The 12,312-nt window shown below is 35.0% G+C and overlaps 1 protein-coding gene and 1 pseudogene across 1 annotated transcript in view; both read right to left on the bottom strand.

Moving 5' to 3' along the window:
• Positions 1–3,588: 3,588 nt before the first annotated feature.
• The window catches only part of LOC107020942 (probable pre-mRNA-splicing factor ATP-dependent RNA helicase DEAH4), an 18,865-nt gene continuing 10,141 nt past the window's right edge, over positions 3,589–12,312 (bottom strand). Inside the window, exons 12-16 of the mRNA XM_015221481.2 lie at positions 8,317–8,464; positions 8,081–8,150; positions 7,649–7,809; positions 4,456–4,631; positions 3,589–4,372 (exon numbers count right to left, since the gene is read on the bottom strand). Coding sequence (XP_015076967.1) covers positions 4,222–4,372; positions 4,456–4,631; positions 7,649–7,809; positions 8,081–8,150; positions 8,317–8,464 — 706 coding nt within the window. The 3' untranslated portion in view covers positions 3,589–4,221. The remainder of the gene's footprint in view (positions 4,373–4,455; positions 4,632–7,648; positions 7,810–8,080; positions 8,151–8,316; positions 8,465–12,312) is intronic.
• Positions 3,923–4,030, bottom strand: LOC114077392 (annotated as a pseudogene).

The raw sequence follows: 12,312 nt of genomic DNA, 5'->3' as shown, positions 1-12,312 counted from the left end.
TTTTGAACTATTGTAAAAGTTTAAATACATATTTGATTTATTGTGTACACATTTAGAATATTGATGTATAAGTATGGGTATGTACACAACACATACTATCTTTTGGTTGTACATGAAATATTTCTCGAAGTTTATTTGAAATATGTAGCTTCAATTTAATGATTAATTAGTTCATTTTGTGTTTTAGGTCACTTGTATGTATGTAAATATATTATATGTATTTGTGCTACTTGTAGGCTTATAAATGTTGAAGTTACACTTTGTAAGTGTTGCTCTAGGTAGATAAAAAGTTACACTTTGAAAGTGTTGCAATAGATGACCAATAAAAGGCAACACTTTTTAAGTGTGACCAATAAATCTGAAAAGACAACGCTTTTAAGTGTAGTCTAACAAAAAATAGGTGTTGCTAATGCACGTCTTCAAAGCGTGCCCTTATATAAGTGTAGCCAAAGATGGCAACATTTAAAAAGTGTTGCCTAATGTCAAAGGTTACGCTTCTTTTGGGCAGCCCCTAAAAAGTGTTGCTGAATGTCCAAAAGTGTAGCCTTTTATCAAAGGCCACACTTTTTGCTAGTTTAGGCTACACTTACGTGGTGTTGCTGTAGGTTGAAAATGGTGTAGTTATGGACAAGTAAATAGGGACAGAAGGAGTATCAAAATAGTGCAGGGGTAAAAGATTTTTTTTAAAATTCGGTATTGTAACAACAATTTTGGTCAAAGTTCGAATATATTTCAGATCTTTTTTTCTTTTCAAAAGGTGTGACTTTTCTAAAATGTTATTAAATATGCATCCGACTGGTATATCGACTTAGAACATGAGTCAATTGATAGTTAGGGGCAACTCAAAAATAAGTTTCCAAATCATTTTTATAGCACCATCGTACAATAAGCATGATGGAGTTGACAAACACAAAACAAAATGAGGATGGGTATATAGTAAATTACATCAATCGTCCATTTGTTGTACGTAGATTATAAGGATCAACTTTCTTAAACTTAGTTAAAATTTTATCTAAAGAATGCATTGGACTTTGTGTATATCCTCCAAGGGATTAAACCTCAAACTTTTGAAGAATTAGCAACACACACTCATAACAAGGAGTTCAAGATTGCTAGCATGTAAAACACCACTTGTCTTTGATCCAAGGAAAGAAGCTTCTAAACTCAACGAGTCATCAAAATGTCATATAATGCTAAAATTTTTAATAGGACACATCAATTTTTTTTAATCACAAGAGCAAAATTGCTTTTGACAAAACGATTTCCTTCTAACAATTTACATAGACGTTCTAAACTTACAAAGAAAAAAAGATAACGGAGATCATGGTGCTAATCGTGCGTGCTTCTTTGTTCTTTATGGATTGGTGCCAAATGCACGAAGCTTCAATTTGACAAGACAAACATTGATAACAATGCAATACTTGTATTTTAACTTTAGTTCAATTTTGTGTTGGTTCACACTATAGGCTAATAAAAAAAATAGTCCTAAACTACTACAAGTAAGATGTTATGTCCAAGTAAAACATGATTGGTGTGAATTTATGTAGTAAATTTATTTGGTGAAAAATACTTCACGTACTTTTTGAAACCTAAGATAAAGCACGAGTTTGGATATTGCAATTGTTAAACCATGGAAAGCAATTGCAAGAAGTTCGTTGTGTTGAATACACAAGAAGTTATGGTTGCTTTACGTTTGAAAATGGACCTCTTTGCAAAGAAAGTATATATATATATATATATATATATATATATATATACCTAGACCCGTCTATACGGCGCCATCACATATCAAGATTCCTTTTTAATTTATTTATTTTCAAAACTAGTCAATTGTCCTTTAATGAAAATTTGTGACTTTTATGAAAAGTTGTGACTTATCCAAAGGGTTATAACTTTTCCAAAGAATTGTGACATTTCCAATAAGATATAATAAATATTTGTTCACACTATCCTTTGTTATCTATTAATAGAGGACTTCCTCTCATTTTAAAACAACGAAAAATTCTAAACTTCTTCTTGTTCTTCTGTACAAAGACAGATAACTACACATTAAATTAATTGCTCATATTCAATAAGAAGTATTGTCAAATTTTCAGTTTACTGCAAATTGTAAATACTTTTTTCTTGAAGTAATGATTGTATTTCTCGACATTGGGATTGGAATAGAAGTTAGTTTCAAGCTGCACTCTATCACTCTGGTATGTTGATTTTAACAAAACACGGAACAAAATTGAATAATTTTGTGTAATATTTTTCTCTTTCAAGTATATATAATAGGTTGAATTGTTGTCCAATATGATACATTCTCCCTTTCATTTTTTATTTTAATAGTTGCTTATGATATATTTAAACGGGCAACTTTAAAATGATATATGTAAAGCAAATGATAAGGCTGAACTTTCTACAGATTAGAATTAGAATATTTGTCCACTTTTTCAGCTTTTTAAAATTTATTTATCCATTTTCTCAAGTTAATGTTCATTTGATTCCCTAAAAATATCAAATAGTAACACTTCATGAAAGCAAAAGGATAAATAATAAAATCAAATTAAAGATGATTGATTGAACGATAAATGATAAGATATTATAATTATCATTTTCATTTACACTATTAATGTTTGTTGCTACGTAATCTTGTATGTAAGATAATATAGTATTTTAGTTTCAATGACTGATAGATTTTAAGTATTATTTTATAAATTATGTGATACTAAATTCACGTGCGAAGCGCAGGTAATTTTACTAGTTTAAAATAATTCACAAGCTACGCTTAACAACTAGTATGAACGCACATACGGAAAAAGGGAGAAAGAAGTAAGTCGATTATTCATTTTCAGGTATTTCAAGCCCCATCTCATTACAATAAGGGCATCTTTAGACGCAAATTTTTTGTTGGATTCAGTTCATACAAAATTTAGATTAGAGTAATATTTATTTGAGTTAAATATTAATTTGGATCGCACAAATGAGTAAGTTCATCTTAATAAATTTAAGTCCAAAAATTGATTTCAGCTTGAAATTCAAATTCATGTCAAAGTTTCAAGGTGACTTGGCAATCCATTCAAGTTCAAGATCAACAGGAGTTCATTTACTCTTAGTTTACGTACCTCCTAGAACTATAAATAGGAGGGCTAGATAATTTTTTTTACAGACAATTCTCTAAGCATAGGAAAAAGCTAAAATTCTACATGGTTTTTCAAAAAAGTGGTCAACAAAATTCTTCTCAAAATCGACTTGAAATGATAAAGTGTTTCTTTTTTTTTTTCGGTAGAACTAGAACAGTATTGCATTGTTCTATGGTAAGATGAGCAAGTCTTGTTGGTCCTTTCAATTTTACTTCTATAAACAACCCACAAACAATGATTTTTTTTTCTAGAAAAAAAGGGCCACAGTCCACACATGAACCTTTAGTTAAATTCATATGTGCATTTTGGTTGATTACGAGTAGGTATTGAGATTCTAGTTGTTTGGGATTTAGTTGAGTCATAAAACCGTGGCATGTAACGTAAGGTTAAAACACACATTAGGGGATCGAACACAACCACATATTAAAACCTGGTGCCAGTAGTATTTAAGTGGAGAACGATAAAAAGACAAGCTCATTATACACCATTTCAACCCGTGCACCAACTGACCCTTGAAAATTCCTCATTCACAAGAAATAGAACGAGTTTCTAAATTTATCGGTCAAATGAAAACTTCAAAAATGCCAAACTGTCAAGGGCATAGTGAACTTTGCCATTCTTGATGGTTGATAAGGAAGCATCATGTGTGTGTTCATCAATAACACACTCAACCACAACACTGGTTATTATAACTTGCTTGTTTCTTCACCAGTTTGATTGTTTCTTTGAGAGCCCTTCCACTTTGACAACACTCAACTGTTGTTCCCTCATCCATTAGAACTTGATATCAAACATACATCTGATCATTCTTGTTAATATCTTGTGGACCGATGACCCACGTATCATATATTAAACTGATAGACCAGACACTACACTTGATCTTACACAAAGCCCGAGAAAGGTATATATAATTCATCTGACCATTCTTCAAAAACCTTTTGGTGCCAGATTTCTGCATCAAGTGGGAGAATAACACCCTCCCATCATGAATCTTAAGAAAGGGTTACACTCCACTTCCAGCTGAGCAGCAGCCAATTTTGTGGCAAGGACAGTGCATGCGCATAACCAGTTAATCTGTCGAACAACCATTGTAATGCTACTTCTGACCTTTCCGAGCTAGAAACCGTTCCCGAGCAGCTTGTATCATGCTGGCACGGTCTTCGGGTGGCTGAACTGCAGCAATTTCTTTCTTTTCCACAGTCAAAGCTACTTCTTGAATTTGGTTATCCGGCTGGCTAGATCCCCCACTGTTTCATGCACAAGAAAGTTCAAACAAATGGATAGGATAATATAAGTTAATCGCCTCAAATGTCAAGCATATGTTACTTGCCTCAGTTTGAACACATTTAGTTTCTCAAGCTTCGCTAAGATTGGTGCAACCCATCGCATCTCAACTGCACATACATTACGCATAAATGGGCGTGATGTAACTATTAATTCATGATAGACGACATAGTTTGGAAGCATCCCATCCTCATCTGATTTTAGCACAGAAGATGGATGGACCTGCACAATTAATAAGGAACTCAAGATTTGAAAGTTGAAATATACCAGTTCAAGTATAAAACTATAACATTGGTACATCAATGACGCAGCAGACATAGATGTACCAATTCAAGTATAAAACTATAATATTGGTACATCAATAACGCAGCAGACATAGATCTCGTCCCAATATGATAACTGACTAAGGAGCACGTATATCATGTTTAGAGTTCATTTTCAAACTAGAGATGGAACTTTAGACCATGGCCTTTGGTAAGTGGTGATTTTACCACTTATTCAGCGTCAATTACTTACGCTTTTGTAGTTCTTTTACTATATATTATGCTCAATCACACGGAATTTTTCATGTTTCATGTTTGTTGATCAATAGATGCTGTCAAAGCTAGAAAGGATGTAAAAAGATAGAATAGCGAAATTGGAATCATAATCGACAATTGTGAAGTATGTGGTGTCAGAGTAGATCTATGCAGCTAGCAGAGGTCTATGCAGCCAACAGAGGTCCCATCTGTGCATCCAACAGAGACTTATGTAACATCACTGAAAACACTAAAGAAAAAGTCCTGAAAATTGTCAAGTATGAGTGAAGCTGTGTGAAGTTCTCTGCGTCCCGCATAGAGGACCTGTGCGAGCCGCAAACATCTATGCAATCTCGCAAAGGTGGACAGGCAGGGTGTTCTTGTTCGGAAATTCTAAAGTCTTATCCAATTGTATAAACATTTAGGTTATTTTTAGTATCTTTTGCTTAAAAACACAAGAGAATAACATAAGTCTGGAGGAATCCAATCTTGTGTTCGCTTTCAAACTCTTTCTTTTCTTCTCATGATTAATATGATGAGCTCTTATTGTTTATTTTTTTGTGTTGATCTTAGCATTCAATAGCTAAACACCTATCTAGGGTTTAAGCCAAATCTATGTTATTCATTTAATTTCTTGATTCATTTATGGTATAAGGTGTTAGTGTTTTACTTATTCCAATTGAATTTGTATTTAACCACTATGAAAGGAGTGCCGGCTCTTGGTTGTGCCCTTCCAATCTATATTGGGAAAAAAACATTGTATTTACGGTTTGATTCAATCAGCAGGTTGACTAGACTGCCCAAGGAATTGGAGCGTCGAACCAATAGAGATCGTTTAGAATCATCACTACGGCATGCTTAATCAGGACTGGGCATATTTCGGTTCAAACTGAAAAAATCGACTGAAATGAACAGTTTCAGTTTTTTGGTTTGATCAGTTTTTGGTTTTTGAAAATTTTAATTCGTTTAAACCGAAAAAATCAATTTTATTGCAAGTCAATTTTTCATTCAACATAACATATTGGGTTAAGACTTAAGGGGTCGTTTGGTAGAGTGCATTAGAAAAAATAATGAATGCATTAGCTTTATGTATTACAATTATTGGTATCTTGTTTTGTACACTTTTTAAACCTATATATAACTAATACACGCTATTTAGTATTAACTAATACTTGGAAATCAATGGTATTAATAATGCAAAGGAAATCTGATGACCGTGGTGTCTAGACCAACTTTTGTACACCTTAACTAGTTTCATGGTACTTAGTACCTCTCACCAGCAAGGCAGCAACAGGTACCAGGTACCAGACACCACCAACTCTATCCACCAAAGGCTAGGACAGATGGAAAGAATCAACTTCTGCACTGAGTTTTGAACCTAAGATCTTAGGGTTCTCAATCACTTCATTAGTTCATTAACCACTAGGTCACATCCTTGAGTGCCATGCATTAGCATGATAAAGACACAATAATCCTCAAAATCTTTTCCACATACTTTTCACTATATTTGTGGAGGGTATTTTTGTAAGCAAATATTTTTCATGGAAATTATGCAATGCATGTTCTTATTAATACACTATACAAGAAATAATTTTAGCATAACTAATACAAGAATTACTAATGCCAGCATTACTATTACGCATATTCGACACTATTCTTATACACTACCAAACAAGCCCCAAGTGGTTTGCCAAATCCAATACATCCACATCCCAAATTAAAATAACCAACCCAGCCCAACTCCCTACCCTAAAACTCACAGTCCCACAAATCACAAACCCCATTGTCGACGCCACAAAACTGTCCAGACTACCATCGTCCCTACAACACCACCATTCCCGATGTACATCTGAACTCATGGTGGACCACCATTTACTTTAGTTTGTTACTTTTATCTATTTTCTGAACTCATGGATGGACACCATTTACTTTACTTTGTTACTTTTATCACAAGAGTATTCAATCTTCATCACTTAAACTAAAGAGGTTAAGAAATAATTAGGCAAACAAAGATATATGTCTCTGGACAGCTAATGTATCATCACGAAGTTCCTGGAGAAGTTCTCTTAATATATAAAAAACTCAGTTCACACACAGAAAAAGGCTCAATATAAATGATACCCAAACCGAAATTGTGAAAATCAAACTGAACCGAATTTATTTCAATTTGGTTTCGGTTAATATTATCACCAAACCGCAAACCAAAAAAACACATACCAAATTTCGTAAACCGAACAAACCGAATGCCCAGCCCTATGCTTAATGAATAGGAATATGAGTTAAGGAAAAATACGTCTAAGTTGGAAGACCGTGGTCTGTGTCATATGAACAAGGATAGCCTAATAAATGGTCGCCAATTACTAATCCACATAAATCAACGAAGTTGATCGAATTCATAGAGGAGGTCACCCTAGGTTACTCTCATAATGATTACAATCCCTCTTTACTGCACTTCCTTAATTGTTAGCTTATAATCTGTAGTTTTTGGTATTCGTAATTGAGATCACCTTAAAAAGATATTTGGCACAGTATTACGAATAAATCAACGAACTAAGTCTTAACAACCTCATATATAATTAGTCTCTGTTGAATTCAACTAGGAAATACTTCCAGTAATTATTATGACAATCTCTTACTCTTTTATGACGGTACGATTGAGCGTTATTAGCCTCCACAAAAATGGACAAACACCACGGAGTAGCACTGTGAAACAGTAATTACCTGTACGAGTTCAGACTTGAAACCAAGAGGCCGATACCCGTTATGTCGAATCATTCGTTCAGCAAGCTGATTTGCGTAGCCAATGCACAGTGCTTTCCTCAAATTTTTGTACTCCTGTTGGCCACCTCTCCGTCTATTGCTTGTTTGGACATCTAATGAGCCTAATTTTAAGCAGACAACATAAAGAAACATTTAGAAGCTTTATTTTTTCAGAAATATTATGCGAGCACCAATGCAGTACAACTACAAGAAACTAAACCCTAACTTAAGGGGCACAAAGTTAATTGCATAGTAGACTACAGATGCCATATTATGATGTTTAAAATGAAAGGGACAACTTAAAATACTAAAACTACCAAACAGGATAATCTGGAAGGCCTTAATTTATCATTGTCTTGTATTTTGATAACTCTAGCAACACGAAACCATTACCTTCAGTGATTTTTTGCATTATTTGAGATAACTGTTTCCTGACATCTCTCACAAACAACATCCCGCGGACCTACAATTGACAAGATCTGGAATGAATAAAATCTCCTTGTGTCATTCCATTTATGTCAAAATGGCATAAAAAGTTTTGAAAAAATAAATTCAAATAATCAAATAACAAAACCAATAGTATACTATAAAAATATGTGATGGTTCTTCATGGAAATACAGTAAATTACCTGTAAGTTGTTTTCTTTACACCAGTCTATGTTGTAGTCGGTCTGGTACCATTGCTCATAAATTTGGAGTAGCTGGATGTGATCACCCAAGCCAAAACCATCAGGAAGGTTCAAAGGAGTGTGCCTCCTCTTCTTCTCAGAGCTCTTACTGCAAGTTCAACGAGTTAATTAATCCTTTTTGAAGTATTGCCTGCTTAAGTAGTGAAGGAAAAAGAATGCAGAAGAAGAACATAAGATTGCAACGCTTCAAGACGGAAAAACAACAAGAACAACACAATAACATCTTGCCTTCTTTGTCAAGTCAATGAAAGGCTTTGACCTGTGGAATATTTTTTTTCTGTATGGGAAATTGATAACAAACCACTTTGGTTACCTTATAATGAGAAACAACATAATCCTAATTACTTTTGTCTTTTTTTTTTTTGACACTAGTAACATTGTATTTCAGTCAGTACTTAGGTTGTACTGAGAAACCATATTTACAAAAACAAGAAAAAGATTAAAGTCCTTCCAATGCTAAACCAGGAACTATGGACCCTAAACCATCTATGATTGACTCAGTCTCATTGGAGTAGACATTTGTACACCATAAACAGAACAACAAAATACATTTAAGTTTGACTTCCTGAAGGTTGTTGTCCCTATTTTCAAAACATCTATCATTTCTCTCTCTCCATATAATCCACCATATACAAGCAGGTATTATCCTCCATCTTTCACTGTTTATAGCCCCAACTCCAGCCTCCTCCCAACTGAAAAGAGTCTCAGCAATCTTACTAGGCATACTCCAGGAAATGCCTCTGAGATTAAGGAAAATCTGCCACAGTTGAACAGTGAAATTGCAGTGTAGAAAGAGATGTTTTACTGTCTCTGTATCCTTAACACATAAGGAGCATCTGTTGCATAGATATATACCTCTCTTGGCCACATTGTCCAATGTCAGAACTGCTTCATTGGCTAGCAGCCAGGTGAAGCATGCCACTTTTTCTGGCACTTTGACTCTCCAAATTTGCTTCCTAGGCCATTTGAAGTCTTGATTCTCCATAAGACTTGTTTGTTTATATCCTTCCTTCACCCTGTATCTTCCTTTGTTGTGCCCATGCCACCATAATCTTCACCTGGTTGGATTCCTTGGAAACTCTCCAGTAGTTTGAAAAGTTCAATCATTCTGGGAATTTCCCAGTCATTCAAGTTTCTTCTAAAAATCATATTCCATCCTTGTGGTGACCTTTTGATACGTAGAGCAATATAATCTTTCTGACAGTGTATTAGCAGGAGAAATGCTGATATAGCTGACAATTTATTTATCTTTGAAGAATCAAGCTGCTCTTCTCACCGTCAGCTTAATCCTTCATTCATTTTCAGTTCACAAACTTCATGTTCAAAAATCACTGAGGTTTTGCACCATAAAATACAAAATCTGGAACAAAGCAACCATTCTAGATCTCAGGCTAATTGCAGCTCTAATTCATTATACTTCTTTATCAAGAAACTTCACACATGATACTTGTATTTGACACAAAGATATGCAATAATTTTTCATTGAAACCACCACCAGATGTTCCAATGCTTTAATGCTGTGGAGAAACACAATTTCTTTGCTACAGAAGAATATACTCCCTCCATTACAAAATAAGTATAATACTTCTTTATCAAGAAACTTCACACATGATACTCGTATTTGACACAAACACATGCAATAATTCTTCATAGAAATCACCACCAGATATTCCGATGCTTTAATGCTGCAGAGGAACTTCATTTCTTTGCTACAGAAGATAGTTAGTCCCTCCATTTCAAAATAAGTGGTGTTTTTAGCTTGGGCACAACCCCCCCCCCCACACACACACACACACCCGCACACAGAAAACTACTCATTCCTAGAAAGTAAAATGCATTTTACTAACTTCCCCATAATAAATATTTTGTAAAAGATGATATAGCTCTTAGTAGTTTGTTGGTTAAGTAAAATTAGAAAACTACTCATTCCTAAACTGTATTTCACTAACTTCCCCTTAATAAATATTTTGAAAAAGATATAGCTCTTTAGTAGTTTCTTGGTTAAGTAAGATTATCTATATTTAAATAAGGGTAAAATTGGAAGAACATCATATATGTCTTCTTGATATTGTGAAACACCACTAAATTTTTAACAAAAATGGTAAAACACCACTTATTTTGAAATGGAAGGATTGTTAGATTTTTCTTAGTATAAATATAAAGTTAACTTGATGTTAAGCAAATAGATCTATAAGGAGGAGGAATGCTCTCAGGCAGACTCCCGAAAAACACTCTCTCCCCTACTACTTAGGAGAGAGAGATCCCTCTTTTTTTACCACGTTCCGGTGGCAGCTTGCCCGAATCAGCCAGCTTTCTTTCTCTCCTTTAGCTATTTCCTGCTGATTTAGCTGTTCCCCCCACCTTGACTTCTCTTCTAAACCAGTTCAGCGGTAAATCACTATTCTACTAATGGACAAAAATAGGATTATTTCAATGCTGGTTTTAAATCTTTTGACATTACGAGATGGAACTCTGAAAACTCAACCTGGTATGAATAGGTAGAAAGGAGTAGCAAACTGATGAAGACAACCTCGATCAGCTGCAAGATTATGGAGTGGATTTGCTTCACACTCAAAGAAGCTTCTAAGGACCAGAAGAAGGTAGTGAGGAGATGGAGAATTACAGAGAAAATGCTGAATCGTTTAGTACAAGAAAACAGAATGAGTATGGAAGATCTATAAGCATTCTGTCAATAAATAGAGGAGGAAGGTTAGTCTTGATTATACCGGAAACTGACTTAAATGCAGGTTGGTGCTACATTGCATTTAAGATTGAGAACTTCATTAATGCCCCCAAAAGGCAAGAGATTGCACTCCCTCCAAAATTGACAGAAATATGCTAAAGCCATACAGGAAAGTAAATGGCCTGGTAAGACCATTCGTGAAGCAGAGGTGAGAAGCAAGAGGGGCAGTATAGAAATAGATGAAATTTCAGACCATGAAGGAGAAGGACTATTGGCTAGATGCTTGGTTGGTAATGTAGAACAGGATTAGAAAGGCTAAAACCAGGATTAGACAGGCTAAAACCAGAGTTTGGCTAGATGAATGACATGAAGAAGGCAACTTAGAAAGGCTATTCCAAGATATCTACTCCTTAATACTTCACCAAAAGTTCACCATAGCAGAATTATGGACAATAGAGGGATGGAGATTCAACTTCAGAAGGCAACTCAATGATTGGTAAATACCAAGAACGGAAGATTTCATCAACAAGATTGAGCAATTCAGTGGATTGGGAGAAGATGAGGATGAACTATGGCGGCAGGGAGATGAGAAAGGCACATACAAAGTGAGCAAAGCGTACATGAAAATGAACAACGACAACCAGCAGCCAAGCAGTTGGCCATGGAAGAACATTTGGAAATCTAAAATACCATATAAACTGGCATGCTTTGTGTGGCTTCTGGCAAAGGAGCCAGTGCTTACCCAAGACAACCTAAAGTAAATGGGGATAATTTTAAGCCCCAGGTACTTCTTGTGTGTGTGGTGGTGGTGGTGGTGGTGGGGGGNGGGCAGAGAACGTGAATCATCTATTTCTAGTAGAATCACAGGACAACTATGGAGATTGTTTTTGAACCTCAGAGGAATAGCAGGGAGCACGCCTGGGAAGATTACAAAGGCCTTAACAAGCTGGGTTGTTGGCCAATAATAGAGGCAGGTGGAGGATAGTCTCAGAAAGCATTTGATGGACATTAGAGAAGGAGAGGAGTTCTAGGTGTTTTGAGAGCTTAGACAACAGTATGCAACAGATTAAGCTCTACTGCGTCTTGCTACTGTGTTTTGGTGTAATCAGTTACTTTGTAATGTTCCTGTCTCTATCATTGATGTTTTAGACTCATTATAGACAGGAATTAGGATCATATAATCATAGATGTAGGTAGTACATTGTAAATATGGGGTACTACAACTCCTGTAAGATTCAGATTATATATATATA

Source organism: Solanum pennellii, chromosome 5 (assembly GCF_001406875.1).
Source record: "Solanum pennellii chromosome 5, SPENNV200".
In the NCBI taxonomy this organism is placed as follows: Eukaryota; Viridiplantae; Streptophyta; class Magnoliopsida; order Solanales; family Solanaceae; genus Solanum; species Solanum pennellii.
Note: the sequence above shows the minus strand (reverse complement) of the source record. Positions and strands in the feature narration are given on the sequence as shown.